We start from the raw sequence: 18,218 nt of genomic DNA on the forward strand, positions 1-18,218 counted from the left end.
AGTCAAGCATTGGCTTGACAAAATCTTACATTGAAAAAACATGGCTGAAAAATCTAGCTTGAGTACAAGTTGTAATATATAATAAGAGCAATTAAAGTGTGTGAGCAAAATTCAAGGGATATTTTATAACACCTTTTGTGTACTGAAGGTGTAAGAGCTGTGTAGATCACTTACTCATGGAAAAAACATGTAATTGGCTCGTATCCACATGGGAGCCCCAACTTAATGTCAAAATTCAGCTATACAGACTCACTTAAGGATACGCTTCACTTTCTAGGTGTTACCCAGGCCGAAAAGGTTTCTGTATCCATCCCTTGGGAACAACAGAAAGCAGTTTTGTTGAGCATTAGCACCTTTGAGGATCTGCAGGTTGAACCACTTATAAAATGTCACTAAGCATTTTCCATCAGAATAGACTTGGTAAGTTGCTATTTTCAGTTAAACATTTCAATTATTATTTTCAATTAAACATTTTTTGTAAGGTCACTACAATTGACTGCTGGTTCAGCTCTCTGAACTGGTTTGTGGCTCTAAATCAAGAGCAGAGCAAATAAATAATAGAGCTTTGTATCCATCCTTCTCAGCAATTAGAGGATCAGCCTGGGTGGGTTGAGTATTCCACATCTTACTACTCTTATTTACTAGAAAAGCTTGAAGAGTAACCTTTCAAGAGGTACTTGAAAGAGAACCTTTCAAGAAGCAGAGCCAGTATCATTCAAGCAAAACAATTTGAGGGAAAGGAGAAGGAGATAGGTACATATCTTTTTTTTTTTTTTTTTTTTTTTTTTTTTTTTTTGAGGTAAACTAGTTACTCACAGTTTGGGTTTTTGGCCTAACTTTACAAACCAATGCTCCATTAAGATAGAAATCTTCACTATTCCGATGCATTGAAACAAGGATCAGTGTACACCATGATAAATATACAGATATGATTCCACCATCAATTTTCACACAATTGGCCAGCAAGTTGGTTAAAGACACTGATCTATCCAAAATCCACCAAAACATGATGTTTTCAGTTCAGCCTGCACTGCTGATTGCATGACCATATGAATGGTTGCAGAGAAGAGGGCTGGATTATGATTGCCAGTTCAGGCTAGGGGGGAATTGCAGTGCCCGAGGTTTCTGTATTGCCCCATGACAAGACCTGGAGTCCTGTAGTAGTGTAGTAAGTAAGTAGTGACATGATCAACACAGTACTCATGGCCCTGGTGAGAAACTTGCACTTTGGGGAGGAAAGAAAAGTCAGCATGATATCACTTACAAGATGAAATTATTTTTTTCTTTAGTCTTCTGGAGCAGTGTCCATGTCATACTGAACATCTTCAGTCTGATTGCTTTCTTTTTAATACACGAAATTTCATTTTTGTGATTCATAAATTTTTAACCTTTACTTGATTTTTTACTGTTCTCACTGTCTGGTAACATTGTATTTTTATTTGATACTTTTTTTCTTAAAGGCATATTGGTTTTGCAGGCTGTGGTTTTTGGTAGTAGCTGGGCCACAAGCATGGCTCCTGTGGGAAGCGGCTGGAAGCTTCCACCATGTCCAGCAGAGCCAATCCTTGATGGCTCTGAAGATGGATGTGTGGCTGGCCAAAGCTGGGCCAATGAGAGAGGCTGTAACGCCTCTGTGATGGCATATTTAAGAAGGAAATCAAAACAAAGTCAAAGGTGTTTATGCTAGTCAGGGGAGAGGAGGAGGTGAGAACATGTGAGGGAAACAACACGGAGACACCAAGGTCAGTGAAGAAGGAGGGGATGGAGGTGCCCCAGGTGCTGGAGCTGAGGTTCCTCTGCAGGCTGTGGTGAGACCATGGTGAAGCAGCCATGGCCCTGCAGCCCACGGGGATTCACAGGGGATGCAGAGATCCACCCATAGCCCATGCTGGAGCGGTGGATGCCTGGAGGAGGCTGTGATCCAGTGAGAGACCTGGTGGAGAGAGGGCCCCTGCTTCCAGGCTGGAGCAGCCTGTCCTGGAGGACTGCACCCCGTGGAAAGAGAGCCCCATGTTGCAGCAGTTTTGGGAGGACTGACTGCCTGCAGGGGGGAGTTCACATTGCTGCAGCTGTGGTAGGGCTGCTACTCGTGGGAAGTGGACCCACAGGAGAAGTTCACAGAGAACTGTCTCCCATGGGAGAGATGCCAAAGCCTCACAGGCGGAGGACTCCTCTCCTGGAGCAGTGGAAGAAAATCTTGGTGATGAACTGACCAAGCCCCCACGCCCTGTCTCCCTGCACTGTCGGTGGGAAGGAGGGAGGGGTTGGGGGAGAAAAAGTGTTTTAAGGGCTTATTTTACTTCTCATTATCCTCCTCTGATTCTGTTAGTCATAAATTTTTCACTTCGCAACCTTACGTTGAGCCTGTTTTGCTGTTGAAGTGATTTTTTTTTCTCCCACCCCTTAACTCATTAAGTCTTTGTATGCTTTTTTTCCTCTCCTCTGCCCAGCTGTGGCTGGAAAGGGTGAGAGAGTGACTCTTGTGGGTGCCTGGTGTTAGGCCAGTGTCAAACCATGACAAAAGGATAATATAAAAAGTTTTGATTTTACCAGGCCTTCATTTCCAGAAGGTTTTTTGTTGTTTTTTTGGTTTTTTTTCTAAAAAAGAAGGCATTTACAGCTAAGTGTTTCATTTCATCCCTTGTGCACTGTTGCCAGTGATAGCAAGAATGGAGTTTCATTTACATTACTATAAAATCACAGTCAAATTAACTTGCTTCCTTTCAAACTGCCAAATAATTTGCACACCTGTAGTAGGAGAGAACTTGGTTCTTTTGTTGAATCTTGCTGTAGAAGTGGGACAACTCATTTTTCCAGTAGTACTGCAGATAGTACTGATGACAATATTTTTAATGTTCATATAGCAAAAACTTGAGTATTAGAAAATTAGAAATACTTAATCAGAAGCCATGTATTAAGGAAAGAGATTTCTTCTGAGTTAATTCTTGCAGAGGGATTTGTTTACTTGATAAGCTCAATGGGTGGGCATGTTCAGAACCCTTGAAACTTCCCTTAGCTCTGATCAAATTTTAAAGGGTTTGTCTGGCTTGTTTCCCTTTGTCTACAGCTGACTAATGGATGTGGTTGTTTTCTTCCTAGATCTACTTATATAGCCTTTCTCCTAGGTGATATTGGTTTTCTCTTGCATCTGCTGTACGTTTGCATCTCTCCTTGTCTTGCAGCTGCATGTCTCTTCCTCTACAGTAGCACAGAAATGAAAACTGGTATGTTGACTTTAAGATTTGCTCCTTCACTGATATTGGAATTTTTTCCCCTTTCTTTCAGGCATCTCTGCACTATGGTTCACGCTAGCATAAACACGTGATAAATGACAGCAATACATTGTCGGCATTTTCTCCAAGGGATGGGGAAGGTGACAGAGGTACTACCTCAGAGCCTTTTCCTATATGCTACTGAAAAGATTTGTGGACAGCTGATGTTCTTTTCATGATAATTCAGCACTGGCTCTGAGATTACATATTCTGTCTTGAATACATCTGTTTGAATCTATTTTTAATTGTTTTAAAAAATGGTTGGTAGTAAGTGAAAAGAAAATAATAAAGTCTCTGTAGTGCATTTGAAGATGAAGCCAAATTAAGAGAGCACAAAATTGCACATGGGATACTTTGCTTATATCTTTGGTATGCACCAACTCCTGCTCATCACACTTGTAACTTTGAGACCTGGCCCTTTACAAAATGTGCCACACAGCTGTGATGTATAGCTGTGCACACATCACATGCCTTACACATTCCTTTAGCACTAAAATGTGCTAAAATCAACCATAACTCTGACATTGGTGAAAACCTCATGGAGGCCTGTCAGAAGTTGTGCTATTTGTATCTGTGGTGCCATAGGCTTTCTTATAGGTAAACATAATAACTCACTTGTCATTTTTCAAGTGTTTTGATAAATTAGCTTCTTCATTTAGAAGTGCCACTTCAAGATTGTGGCAGCTGTGGACAAGCTGTAGAATAATTTGGTGCATGTGTAGTACGCGTCTGCCAGCACAGGCATGCTGGTCAGGATCCCCATCTCTTGCTATTGAGTAACCAACTATGTGAGCTGAAGTCCATACCATGGATGGATAGGTCTTTAAACCTGAGATTTTTATTCTTCAGTTTTTAAGAATTTCATAGTAAATAGAAGTGTTCTCCTGTCACATTCTAGGGAAAAGTAATTTTCATTGATTTCATTACTTAATTTCATTAACCAGGACTAGTTAAATCCTAATTATAGTTATTGAGCCCAGGTGTATGAAGAAATGGGTCCCAGTGATTGGCTATATTACTAACAAACAGAGATCACTCACACTTAGAACTGTTCTGAATTTGACTTGAAGTTACACTGTAAATTGCTCTTTAAATGTTACTGTTATTTGGTTTTTGTTGTTCTGACTTATAAGACTTGATTGAGGAATATAAATATTCACAGGTTTCACCACATTCAACACAGGCAACCCTTTGCTGGATAGTCTTTTGATGCTACTGTAATAAATAGAATCATGAATGAAGACAAATATCAGCATCTGTTCTCAGATAACACTGATAGAAGGCTGGTGTGCTCTTTTTCTGGTTGCTTTATCTCTAGCAGATGCAAGTAACTGAAATCACTTTTGAGAAGCATTTCAAAGTATTGATGTTTCATGACCCTTAACGTATATAATATTTTTTTAAAAAACAGCCTCTCAGCTATCATCACTTCCCTCAATAAAGAGTGCAGCCTGCATTTCCATGTGCAAGTGGCCATTTTGCTATAGAATTAGCCACCCAGGGCTAAATGTGCACATTGCTGCACATGGCAAGAGTTTGCTTGACACTTTTTGAAGCGTTGGTATCTGCCTGTCTGCTTTAGAAGAATTGTTCTAGGGTGTTAGTCTTCTTATAGGGTGAAGAAGTGACCTTTCCAACATTTAAATGTATCTCTCTCCTTTTACACTGTTTGGTTGATAAGGGAAGTGTCTTTCTGCATTGCACTCGGTTTTATCTTTCAAGTTTTTGGAGACTTTTTTTTCTGCCCTACTCTTTGCAAGGAAGTAAGAAGTGTGACAGAAAGGTGTGATTTTTAATTTACACCAGAGTTCTCAACAAATAATGACTTTTCACACCCTGTTCTTGTTGCTTAGCCTGGGGGAGGAGTTGTATGGCTACTGTTGTCATATCAAATTAAACCCACTCATGTAATTCAGAAAGGCATTCCTCTTAAACTTAACCCTTCTAAGCTGCTGAAGTCGACAGGCATAAGAGTGTAGGCTGAAGTGGGTCTTTTGGAGGGTCTCTGCTGCTGAAGGATGGAAATGGAAATATTTTTTTATTCAAGGAGTTTTTTTGGGGTTTTTCCTTTTCTTTTGAGCACAGATGCTGATGAGGTTTGTGAGGGTGAATCCTCATGTTAGCCTGGAATTTGCTGCAGACTCAGGGTATGGAAGGAAATGTTTGACCAATTTTGCCAGGCACTCATATGCTTGTCTGAAAAACTGACTGCAATACAGCAATAGTGTTGTTTTGCTGTGGATTACAAGCATGGTCACGGGGCACTTGGTGCTCCTTTAGGTAGAGCAAAAACAAAATAATTAGAAAATTCCCCTCAGAGAGAGTTTGCTGCTGCTGAGAAGTTTGCAGTGTGGAACAAGCTGTGCCTTTATAAATAATCTTCTTCTGGGGAGGTCGCTGGTGGTTTTGGGGTGTGTTGCACCCCCTCATCATCTGAGTTAGTCTTTCAGGCAGGGGGCACACGGTATGTACAGGATTCTTCCAGAGGGTGGATGCACTTGTCCCAGCTGCCCCAGAGACTCTGCCTTTCCAGGGCACCCACTGCATCCTTCCAGGTACCACTGGAGAAGGGAACCAGCAGATAACAGCAGGAGCAGTCTCCTCCCTTTCCCCTTCGTTGTCCCTAGCAGTTGGTAATTCAGGGTTAAGTATTTGCTGGGTACCTGCCCTGCTAGGCGGTGCAGTGGGGGTTAAGGTGCTTGACTGACTGTAAGCATGGATGTGACAGACTCTTATCTGGCGGTGGGGTGGCTTGTTTTTTTTTTCCTTCTGTAAAATGTCAGCCATTTCCTGATGAGCCTGATGGTGGTGGTGAATTTCACACCTTTTTTCTTCTCTGTGTGGAAACCTGGGTGTTAATGGTACCGGAGCAGGTCTTGTTTTATAAGGAATGAGGCTGCCTCAGAACGGAGGGAAGCCAGAGACAGGAAAGGAGGTGAGGAAAGGGATCCAAGCAAACTGCCACTTACAACAGACATTAGCTGGATTATTTAGCACTATTTTTATTCAGAACATGTAGATATATTATTTGCTAAGTGCCTTTTTTTGCTATGAAATGTTGGAGTTTGGCTTAGAGCTCAGCACAAAAATAATGCCCTATTTTCATTTCAGAGGGAAATTTAGCGCTGAAACAACTGAAGATGGAAAGTTGGTCAGTTGAGCAAGTCTGCAACTGGTTGAAACTGAGAAATTTAGGAGAACTAGTTCCTAAGTTCCGTGGTAAGCATTTTTATTGTTTGGGGGGGTGGTGCTGTTTGTTTAGTATATCTTGCTATGCATTTTATTGGCACTGCCTACTTTGTTCTGGTTTGAGGCATGTGTGTATATGCTAACCTCAGACTTTTATAGAAATTTATTAGGGTGAGAACTGACATAGATCTGATAAATCAACGTAAGTGTACAGATTTGTTACAGAGTCTGAGAAATCCTGGGGGACGAGATTAAGCCAGTATATAAATAGACACACCTCAAATCAGAGCTGGCAGTTTAAAAGTCCTGACAGGGCCTATTTTATTTTGTAGAAATCTTTTGAAATAATGCAAATGTAGTGTGTAATGTTTTATGTTCTACAGAAGAGTGCACAAGAAACTGTAATGTGAACAGCTGATTTCTTGTGTTCTCTGTTAAAAAGCCTTATTTCCTTCATCAGCAAGCAACAGTCTCCTGTGATTCAAGCAAGGCCTGATTTACAGCATTAAAATTGTCACCTCTGCCTCTGTGTGTTTCAGACTTGGCTCTGTGTTAGGGGAAGATATCTGGGCAGTGATTAGGACTCCTGGCACTGCTTGGGAGAGGATGGTGGCAGCTGAAGATGACTGTCAGCAGTACAAAGCATCCTTCCCTTTGACCCATCTTCCATCACCATGTTTTTAGGCATATGGAATGTAACTGTAACTATAAAGATATTTTACAGTAATGATTTTATCCCCTTCAATCTGCAGAAGAAGAAATAAGTGGAGCAGCTCTTCTGGCTCTAAATGATCGTATGGTGCAGCAGCTGGTGAAGAAGATTGGGCACCAGGCAGTGCTGATGGACCTGATTAAAAAATACCAGCAACAGAAGAGTGGGCTGGAATCCCTTACATACTGTTGTGAAACAGCTTCTCAAAAATTTCCAGAAGTAATCAGTGGGTGAGTTTGTTCGTGGCACAGCAAATATCAATCTGGGTATAGTTGTGTTCTTTTCATGGCATTTCAAAACTGGCATTTACTAGCTCTTCATCTGTAGCTGGTTTTTATGTTTTGAGTAACTGTAACAAATGTGAAATGTAAAATTGGGTTCTTACCTTATGGTTTTAAACAGGGCATCAACATTCCTGGAACCACGCCATTAATTAATTTAAACTTCCTTCATAGCCAGTTTTCATTTGAATGCAGCACTGTCAAACTTTCATTATAGCTAAGATTTTCTCTGTTTAATATATTAAGCTTTTGAAGAACTTACTTTTAAATACTTGCAAGTCTTGGAGTAAAATAATGATTTAGCCAGAGATAGTATTTGTCACAGGTGTATTGAAAGTCAGTTTATCAAAGGAAACTCTGGATTTGGTCCAGATATAAGCATTTAATAATTCCATAGTGGATTATTGAAATTTATTGTGAAACTAGATATATTTTTAGAAAACAGATTCCAGGAAGATTGTCCTCAATGTTTATGTTCTGGCTCTTGGTTGAGCAGGTTTTCTTTGTTTGTTTGGGGTTTCTTAGGGGAGGGAGGGAGGAAAGGGCAGAGTTTGTGGAGTGTTTTTGTTGGGGCTATTTGGATGAGAGGTTTGTTGATTCTCCCATCCTTTGCTTCCATTCTGATCTGTTGTAGGTCTAGCAGGGTAATGTTTTTCTGAATGTCTTGGCTGAGGAGAGAAATCCTGACCTCCAAGTCGTCCCTTTTAAACCCAAGAATCCTGGCTGTAGAGAGCAGCTTGCCATGGATCCAAAATGCATTTTTTGTCAAAGGAAAGGACTCTAGCACTAAGGCTGCATTAGTCACAGTAGGATTAATCCCAGAGGATTAGAACTGCAGAGCAGTTGCCTTCATCCAAAAGGAGTCCAGGTTGTGCGCTCTGAGGTGATTAACAGCCCAAACAAAAGTGTGATAAACATTGATAACTGAGTTACTTCCAAACAACTTGAGCTCATGAGCAGAACTAAACTGCACAGGGAGATACATCCTCTTGTCCTTGTGGAAGTATTTGTGAAACTCCTGAGGTAAATGCTCTTACACCATTGGAGAGAAGGGGACTGCAGGAAGAAGACCAAGTCAAAGCATGTAAGATTTATCACAGGCCTGAAGTATGAGATCACAGCCAGTCTCAGTTCTCTGCACCAAGGGCCTGCCTATTTGATTTATAGGAAGCTCCTTCTTTAGGGGTAGAGTTGTCTGCTGTGAAGAAGACTACTCTGTATATTGTACTTCATCCAAGGTACAGTGGTAGATTTCAGCAGGGGGCTGAGAAGAACACATGTCCTTATGTTTAGGGCAGTTAGGATGTTCCTTTGGATATTTAGCTTTCTGACTTTGTCTGGGGTGTTTGCATAGACTGTGTCTCAGATGTGACTGTCAGCTCTTGCAGGTCAAGCCATGCCGTCCCACAAAGAGCATGCAGTTGCAGTAGCATGAGTGCAACAGCTTTGCTGTGAAGTTCTGCAGACTCCAAAAAAAAAAAAATTAAATGCTTAAAATATCAAAACTTAGTGAATATAGTTTACATTAAACTCTTTCCCTATCTAGTCTCCTTCCTGGAAAATAAGCTGCTGGTATCTTTCTCTTTACAGGGAAGTTGAGTAAATAAGCTGCTGTTCCTGAGGTATTTTTTGTGCCAGCAAGAAAGAATAAAATTCTAACAAGTTTAAGATGCATTCAGTCATGTATTTTAGGATGAGTAAAAAGTCAATGTATTCTGTGCATTTTTGGGTATAAAATTATGGAAAAGCACCTATAGTGAAAAGAGCATTTTGTTACAAAACTGAAAGTTGTATCTTTATATGCAGATAGCTATGACTTTCCTTAACACTGCAGTGCTTTTCTTGGTGATGTAGTTCAAAATTATTATTGTGTGTTCGGCACATCTTGAACAAAATCCTGTAAGGATAATTTCTTTTGATTTGGTTCAAGGACTCATGACTTGAGTGTATGAAACATTGTTTTGAACTAATGTAAAATTCACAGTTCTGATAGTTCACAGTAGATGTGAACTCACATTTCCTCCATTGCTCCCTGATGTTAGGCTGAATTACAGTGAGAAGAGAAACCATGTTAAGGTTTGCAGTTAGTAGCATCCACAGCTGGGTGTGTGGTCCTCCCATGGTGCCAGAGAACAATGGTGAAATCTGAGTTTGCATGCTCCTAGCTCCTATCATGCAGTGCTGGAGCCCAGGTGAAAACCAACTATCTTTTCTGTTTTGCAGAATTATTTCTCAGTCAGGCCAGTTCCCAGAACTTGCTTGCCCTGCCAGGACCAGTGACAGGGTGGAGAGGGCATTGCTCAGGGCAGGAAGAAATCATCACCATCACAGTCTCTTTCTGGGTCAGCTGAAGTCACTGTGGAGCTCCCTAGAGCTGTCAGCAGTATTTCCCTGTTGTATTTCTCATATAAATGCTATCCCCAGTGCTTTTTGGTGCACTCCTGGCTGCCACCTCTTTATCCTGGTGTCCTTGGCTCATCCTGTGATTGTGTATGAATTGTGTTGACCTCTCCTCCCTGACAGAAACAGAAACAAAGTCCTTGGCTGGACATGGAATTTAGAGTGCAATAGCTGAACACTTTCTGTGTGGAAGTAATAAATTTGGCTAATTAGAATGTGGCTTACATCTCCAGCAGTTTGGACTAGGACATGGAAATAGCATCCCATGTCTGTCACTGGTTCAGAGGAAGTGTTCCCACAGTAGAAACTGCTTATGTGTGTATGAGGAGCTCACACATAGACATTACCAGGTAAATATGAAACTGCCTTCCACTTTCACAATCAATTGTTTCTGAGAGCCACACAGAGAATATACTAAGGGGGTTTTTTGTTGTTTCATTTAACTACATGGCTGAAATATATTGTTTCATGGAAAGGGAGAACTCCCCTTATAAATATGGCAAACTTTAATGTAATTTCCAATAACAGCCTTTTGTGTGTTGAGTGCAACTGAGGCTGGAACAGTTTCTACAGCATCTTTAGAGTTCAGATGTTCTGAAGAGAGGAGGTTAGGGGAAAAAAATAGTGTTTTATGATTGCCATGAATTCTTGGCAGCATAACAGTATCCCCTCTCTTAGCTCTGCCTTTCCCCCATTATGGGGTAAAACTGGTGTTGGCTTCCACCAACACATCTACCAAAACAAGAAATAACAAGAATATGAGGAGGTAGAGAAATGGACACAAAGGTTAAATGGAAAGTAGTGGACTGGCTCATAGCAAAGTGGGTATCTAGAGTTACTGTTCCTAGTGATGAGCTAGAGCTGGAGCAAATGGCCAGGAACTGTAAGATCAGGAAGCACTCAGAGATCTTCTAGAGTGGCCGGAGTAATGCAAAGCTGACTTGAAGCTTTTGACTTAACCTCCAGAAAAAACAATTTTTCAAGATTCTAGTTAAATAGAAATGTATTGAAATGCTGTGTAATTAGCTCTTTCAGCTCACCCCTTACATGTTGCAATGGTTAGTTTTTCCCAGAAGTTTGGGGATGCCAGATTATGAAGATGGATGTTACCCTGCAACTCTGAGAGGTCTGATTTTCTTGGGATTTGTAACTGTGTAGTAATTAGAATATAAGCAGGCAGAGCTTTCTACATTTTCCCTTTTAATTTGTCAGTTTGACAATTGAACTGAAAAATTGATTAAGAGGCATGAGCATATAAAATCATGACATATTTGATATGTTGATTTTTCTTCTTTTCTGTTTCTGTCACTGTAGAACCCTAAACATCCTCTTTTCTATACGCTGCACAAGACCTGAGAGTGATTTTTGTTCTTTTTTTTTTTTTTAGGGCTACTGACAGACAGATGTTAATTTCTTCTGGTCCTGTGGAGCAGAAGTATCTGTGTTCACATGAAAATGAAAAAGGACTAATTGATCATAGAGTGCTAAAGCAAAAGTGAGTTTATAATATATTAATGAAATTTTCCTTGCCTTTTGAAAATTACATAAACACTTCATCTTGCTTCATTTATACTTTTTATAAAAGTGATCTTAATTACTGGAGGTCAGGTTTGGGTATATCCAGATGTATTTAAAAACAACAGGAACAGGAATTTATTTGACTGAATGAAATAGCCTGATGGTGTGATTGCATCCTCAGTCCTTGCTCACTGTTCTGTGTTACCTCTTGCAGAAGGCAAGATACAGGTTTGTCTTTATTTATCTGATTTTTAAAAATCATATTTTACATATGTTTTCAACAGCAATCTGACAAATTAGTCATTACACAGTGGAATATGGCTTTTCAATAAATTGTGTGCTTGAGGCATCTTAAATATAGCACTTTGCAAGGTAGGCATGCTGATTCCATATTTCCATTTGCACACTCATTTTCCTTGGTTGTCAAAATAAGCCTACCTAGAAACTGAAGGCAAGAAAATATGATGTGTTTTTCTTCTTTTTTTTTCTTTTTTTTTCCTCCTACCCATGATTTTCTTCTTTGAGATGGGCAGGCAGTGTTGAAAGAGCGCCCTGTTCCTCTTTCAAGGCAATTATTTTTGTGTTTCCAAAGCTTTGCCTGCTTGTCATTATCCCCCTTTATTTCCACCTGCTACAACTTCTCCCCCTGCCATTCTCCCCCGTAGGTGTGATTTAATGCTTTTAAAAGTCTTGGTACTTCTGTTTTTAAAAGAACATCCCAAAAACTCCAAAGGTCCTGTCAGCATTGTTATCAAAGAAACAAACCCAAATCACTTGAAACCTTGGAATAAACCACTAATGTGGTCCTGCAGTATTTAGCCTGTTCTTCTAAAGGATGCTTATTTTTAATTATTTTGCCTTGTGCTGTATAAAGAGTTTAAAATGGATTGTGTAAATCAGAGTAACCATTACACAATGCATGGTTTAAATTATTGTTACTTGGCCAGGATTATACTTACAGTCTCTGTCTCCTTATTAATTTCATCCCATCTGAAAAGAAAAACTTAAAATTTTTGGTTGATTTTTTTTTTTGGTTGGTTTTGGATTTTTGTTTGGTTTTATGTTTGTTTGTTTTAATTTGTCTGTGGTGTTGGGGTTTTGTGGTTTGTTTTTGGCTTTGTTTTCTCAGAAGATTCATGGAGCCACAGCTTCAGTAACTGTATGATTTTGCTGGAAGTGAATTAGTGGATGTTTTATGGATTATTAATGCTGCTGAATTAGCTCCAAGTTTTTCTGTGTTTCCTGTGTAGGTAGTCCTAACAACGGTGTTAAATACACTCTTCTATATTACTAAATATTACCAAAATATCAAAGAAAATTGTTTAAACACAAAAACAAAAACTGACTGGATGAAGCAATTGTACAATTTGTTTTCTTGTATGGAAATTTGGCATACATTAAACGAGATGAGGTTTGCAACCTACTGCAATGGAATAATGCTTTGACACAATGACAGAAGTAAAACCAGCCCATCTTTCTGTTAATATCCCAAGAAGATTAATCTTGAAGCAGTGACTGTCTGTGAAGACAATAAGATGGACACAGAGGACAATTCAATAAGTACATTTCCCATAGTCCTGCTTTTCTGTACTGGAGTACTAGCAGTTTTATGGCTCCTGACAGCCTGGGGTTTATCTTGTTGCTAAGACAGAGGCTTTTATTATTTGTAAATACCTGATACTGCTGTGGAAAACCAACCTTTTATTGGTTGGTTTATGTGTCCTGTCTGCCTTTCCTCAACGTATTTGCTTAGCAAAATGACATCCCTAATGTATCCCATTTCCACTATGATGGTCCAGCTGTTTTCCCTCAAGAGTAATGTCCTGGTACATGTTTATTTGTACTTTTATTTTTTCTATAAAAACATGTTCTGTAGCTCTTGAGTGCTGTGTAACAGGTTTACTGTCTGAATGCCTTGGGGTAATTTGCTCAGGGCACAAGCAGGACAACAGATCTTCCAGCCAGCCTCAACAGGTTTGAACTTCCCTATTTGCTGTGAGTTTGGGAGATGTGGTCAGTGCTCAGCTAAACCTGGGCCTGCTAAGTGTTGATACACCAATAAAGCTTTTGTCAGCATTGACAGAATATTGGTGCTGCTGCCTGCATAAATTTGAGCTGATAGCAAGGACAATGAACTGGAAGATTTATAATTACCTTTACCTCTGCCCTTACAAATTTGGCATCCATCTCTAAGATGACCATGATGGCCTGCATGGGTCATTCATTTCCTCAGTGGAGGAAATGTCTTTAACTAGACCAGTCCCACATCTTTTTTGGTCAGGCTATAGCAACTGCCCTGACTGCTGGGTGGCTGCATCTGAAGTGACTTTATTTATGATATGTTCTAAAGATCTTTAGAGAGCTCCTTCCTTTGCCTCCCCTATAACCTATACATCAGTATTGTTCATCTGTTTGATGTGTTTTATCAGAAACACATTTATGCTTGTGCTTAAAAAAAAAAAAAAGGAAAATTTTAAAAGGAAAAGAGAAAAAGAGCATCTAGCCTGAAAAATTGTCACTGAGTCAATTACTTCAAATTATTTTGCTCCATTTACACAAGAGGGCAAATATTACTTTTATATAAAACATACATATACAAACACATGTAGCTATAATCCTACAATGAAAACTCAGCAGGACTGTGCTTTTTATGCTTTTTCTTAATGTATAGCTTAAGAGTTTCTTAAGTTCTAAGCAAAGACCTTATTCTTGATATCATCACATATACTAGAAATAATTCTGATGATCTTTTTTTCAGTTAGCTCATAAGGACATGAAAAGCTGGCTTAAGAAAACCATGTTAAGTCTTTGACAGTGGTCAACAGTAGGGAAGAAGTACTGCCTGTCTATTTTGTTCAGAAGTACAGATGTCAGATGCTGTTTGATTATACCTTTGGTATAACATACCAGAAAAACTATTTCATTTTTATGATTTCTGATAATTTCACGTCAATTGCTATTGCATCTTCATGAAACCTGTCTTATCTGTGAGTTTTGGTTTGGTTTGTTCAGGGCTTGAGGGTGATGCTTTAAATTTAGGTTTTTAATTCATGTGGATGCAAGAATTTCTGCCACATTTTTTTGTTTTAAGTCAGCATTTCATGTCTCTGTTATTGCAGCAGGATACTTAAGGATACTAAACTAAAAGACCTAGAAGACTCATAATAATAGCTATTGTCTGTTCTTGTTGCCTCGATGTTTTGAAAGTCAAGACAACAGGACTCATGGTTTAGGAGCACCTCAGGTCATCAGAGCTGAATTTATTGACATGGTGCTGTGAGTCTTCCACAGAAGTTTACAGGAAAAAAGAAATAAATTGCTATGTCTTTTCCACACCAGAAATGAGCAAGTCTTAAAAATGACTTGCGAAAGACACTAATTGCATTGCCTTATTAAGGTCTAGCAAAATCATAGCAGCAGCACAACAAAATTTCCAAAAACCCATAAAATTCTTGGGATATAGTGTAACATGTCTTACAGGAGTGAATACAAATAAACCCTGTTTCTTTTAAATGGCCGGATTTAACTGGCAATTTTGTCAGTCTGATTCCCTAAAGAGCATTTTTATTTCCCCTTTCTGCAACCCACAGCTGCTGCCCTCGCATAAGGTGAGAGTGCAAATCTTTTCCTTGTGTGATGTAGCTCCTTAGACTGCCAAAAAGCCTGGACTTCTTCTAGAAGAAGGTTGTGTCTGCATCTTGCAAACTTTTTTGGAAGCAGAATTATTTTTTCTGTAGTCATACTGAACATGATGGTTTCTATAGAATGGGTACTGCAGGGGAAGCTGAAGTGGGACCTGCTCTGGGAAATGGGCAGCTTTGGCACATCTCACAGCTCCAGCATCCCAGCCTTGCTGAAGTTGTGGGTAACTTCTTTTTCAGTTTGAAGGATACCTGCCCTTATGTTTAGTGGTAACTAAAAAATAGAAGCCATCATCAAGCACTAGGTAGACTGCAAATCCCAAGCTTGAGGGAATAACTGGGAAACCTTGTATTTGTGCTCAAAAGTTGGAAATTACATTGAAGCACTAAAAGAGAAGCACTAAATGAGGATCTTTCAGGCACAGATATCAGAACTGAGAATAAAAAAAATAGAGCCCTTTTTATCTGACTATTGAGAGGAAAAAAAGTTTTTTTTGATATTTCATCTTCTGTCATAATTTCTTTCTTTTGATGGAAATAGCCTTTGCAACCTTGAATGTTGTCATAAAACTGAAAGCATATTTTACAAGTGTTAGGGAAATGGAACGTTTGTTTACAGCTGAAGACTTTTCCTTTCTTTCACATGTGCAAGTTCCTTGTTTTCTCCCCTGTTTCTTCCTTGGATTTGTTGACATGGACTTCCAGGCTACAAACCTTTAGATCAGAGTCTCTTGCTGATGTCTGAAGTAGACACGTGAAAGGTTAGACCTTCATTTGTGAATAATGGAAATCTATTGAGACTTCACCTATGTGCTGAGTTTTATGTGGATATACCAAAAAGGGAACAACCCATTGATGTCAGCAAATTTCTTCTTAACTGCCATGTCCCCCGACTAAATGGGATCTGAGCTGATACAAGATATAGCAATGGGTGCCTGACTCACAGACTTTAGCAGACAATAAGAAAAGCTTGTGCCACACAGCACATTTACGTGTGTGCTCAGTTGGCCTTTAAATCACATTTTCCCCTAAATGATCAAAATAGATCCTTCTTAACAGTATGCTCAGGAAGCTTAAAAACAACAGTCTTATTATGATTTAGTATTTGATCTTGTTTCTAGATATCTATGGCACTGTATACAGCTATCTTGATTGAGTTGTCTGTATTGATACCAAGATTATTTTTACTGACTTGTTGCAGCCAATGCAGGTGGCTCTGTGTGTCTGTGTGGTGTTGCATGGCACTGAACTTGGAGAGATGATGCTGTATTTACTCCCCACTCTTCTCTCCAGTGTAATCTAAAACAATCACTGAATGGTCTGGGTGACACTGCAAATGTGTATCTCTTTGTCTTTTTGGCAGTAAAACAAGGTATTCCCTGGGATTAGGGATGCCAGGGGTTATATAATTCATATAGATGGGTCTTTGAGGGCTCTTTGTGAGGTTTTTTGGTGTTTGTTTTTTTGTTTGGTTGGCTGGTTTGCTGTGAGGTATTTTTCCATTTTTCTGAAGGAGACAAACGGCTCCTCCCAAAATAATGCTATTTTATAGCCTCATGTCTCAGTAAACATGCTGTGCATGAGCAGAGTAAGGCTACAATGGAGACAAAGAAGGAAATAGCTGTGTGAGACAGGACTGTGAGCACATTAAAGTGGCAATCTACAAAAGCTGAGTGGTAAAAGCTCTGTGAATAGTTGTCTCCTTGTTGAGGAGGTGCTTCTTAGGATGCAGTTCCTTACTGCAGCTAAGCATAGAGAGACCAGCTTGTTTCATCTGAATTGGTATTTGTTTCACCGCAAGAGAAGTCGTTTTAGGGGCTTAAACTGTGAGAAAACAAAATGAAAAGAATAATTAAGAACTTTGTCACTGTAGCTCCTTGTAACTTGCTGCAGGAATCCTAGTACCAGTGAGAAAGGGGTGCAAGTAAGTCAGACATATGACAGTGGAGAAAGAGAGACACTGGAATTTTGCCTTAGCTAACCATTGGATAGATTTTGCTGTAGAATCAAGTCTAAAGAGCTGAGAGACAAGAAAAGATGTAACTTGAGATTTTTATGAGATATTTTTGCGGTTTCAAGATTTTGATCTAATTTCTGCCTCAGGTTAGCTAGAAGAGGTATGACCAGAAACAGGCTACATATATTTGTACCTGTTATAAATTATCAAATCATGAGCCAAACTTATAAGAAAATTTAGCAAAGATTTATTAATTTGTCTGCGAGACTGAAGTTCGGTCTTCGAAACCACCACAGCCAAAGAGTCGAGCCCAGGATCGGTGCTGGGTGAACACGGATCTGACTTCTGAGTGTCAGAGTCTCCCCAGTTCACGCTCACGGCTTCGCACAGCGAGTTTTTATACAGTTTATTCTGTCCAAAGCAGAGATGACTGAATGTTCTTTGTGTCTCTTCACATGCGTCGTTGTTGCTTTCCATGTGCAGAGGTGGACAAAGACCCCGTCCAGGTGTCTCGATGTTGTCTATCAATTCCAGAGAAGCCATGTATTCACATGTATCAGGATGGTGCCGTTGGTTATCTCGACAGATGTAATCGGCAGGGCGATAATCGATAACCGCTTTCAGGTGGACCCAACAACTCGGGGAAGCCAACAATTATCATCCTGGAAGCCTCTATTCTTACGTTAAAGTGTCAATATTTATCTTAACGCGTGTCCGGGAACTAGATGTACATGAATAAGCTGCTCCCGGCCAGGATAGTCAAAAAACATGGTTTGGATTTTACAATATTTTATACATTAATAGCATGAGTTATCTCTACCATATACTACATACCTAAATCTCAAAACTGTACGTGCACTGGGATTTATGTGTAGAGTCAAAACCTTCCTTGATCATAGAGGACAGCATTACAGCTGAACTGTTCTTTTAGTTAAACAAGTTTGCATGTGAGCGTTTCTGAGGATAAAGTTTATGTGGAGTTGTGTCTCTTTTCAAACAAGCTTGTATTTCATTGTGAAATATTACAGCATATGTTTAACATTACTTCCCAACAGCCATGAGTCCAGCTAAAACTAGTAAAATATTTAATCTCATGCACTGTGGAGACCAGAGGAATTTTTGATCTTGTTTGGAGAGGAAGGAAGTATTTTGTGTTAGGTAAGGTAAATGAAGATAAGTGAAACTTGGAGTATTTTTGTTGCCATGGCAAATGTTGAAGGGACTGGTGGATGGGAGAGTTGCCATATT

The 18,218-nt window shown here is 39.6% G+C and overlaps 1 protein-coding gene across 3 annotated transcripts in view; it reads left to right on the top strand.

Annotated features, from left to right (window-relative positions):
* Positions 1 to 324: 324 nt before the first annotated feature.
* Positions 325 to 18,218, top strand: part of SAMD3 (sterile alpha motif domain containing 3) — a 42,370-nt gene continuing 24,476 nt past the window's right edge. The window contains exons 1-5 of one of the 3 annotated variants that reach the window (XM_066545758.1): positions 325 to 420; positions 3,286 to 3,382; positions 6,384 to 6,491; positions 7,214 to 7,403; positions 11,242 to 11,349. In XM_066545758.1, coding sequence (XP_066401855.1) covers positions 6,413 to 6,491; positions 7,214 to 7,403; positions 11,242 to 11,349 — 377 coding nt within the window. In that variant the 5' untranslated portion in view covers positions 325 to 420; positions 3,286 to 3,382; positions 6,384 to 6,412. Of the gene's footprint in view, positions 421 to 3,099; positions 3,225 to 3,285; positions 3,383 to 6,194; positions 6,208 to 6,383; positions 6,492 to 7,213; positions 7,404 to 11,241; positions 11,350 to 18,218 lie in introns of those variants that run through there. The other 2 variants (XM_066545757.1, XM_066545760.1) reach the window with 2 other exon arrangements.

The sequence above is a fragment of the Molothrus aeneus genome, chromosome 3 (assembly GCF_037042795.1).
Source record: "Molothrus aeneus isolate 106 chromosome 3, BPBGC_Maene_1.0, whole genome shotgun sequence".
Classification (NCBI taxonomy): domain Eukaryota; kingdom Metazoa; phylum Chordata; class Aves; order Passeriformes; family Icteridae; genus Molothrus; species Molothrus aeneus.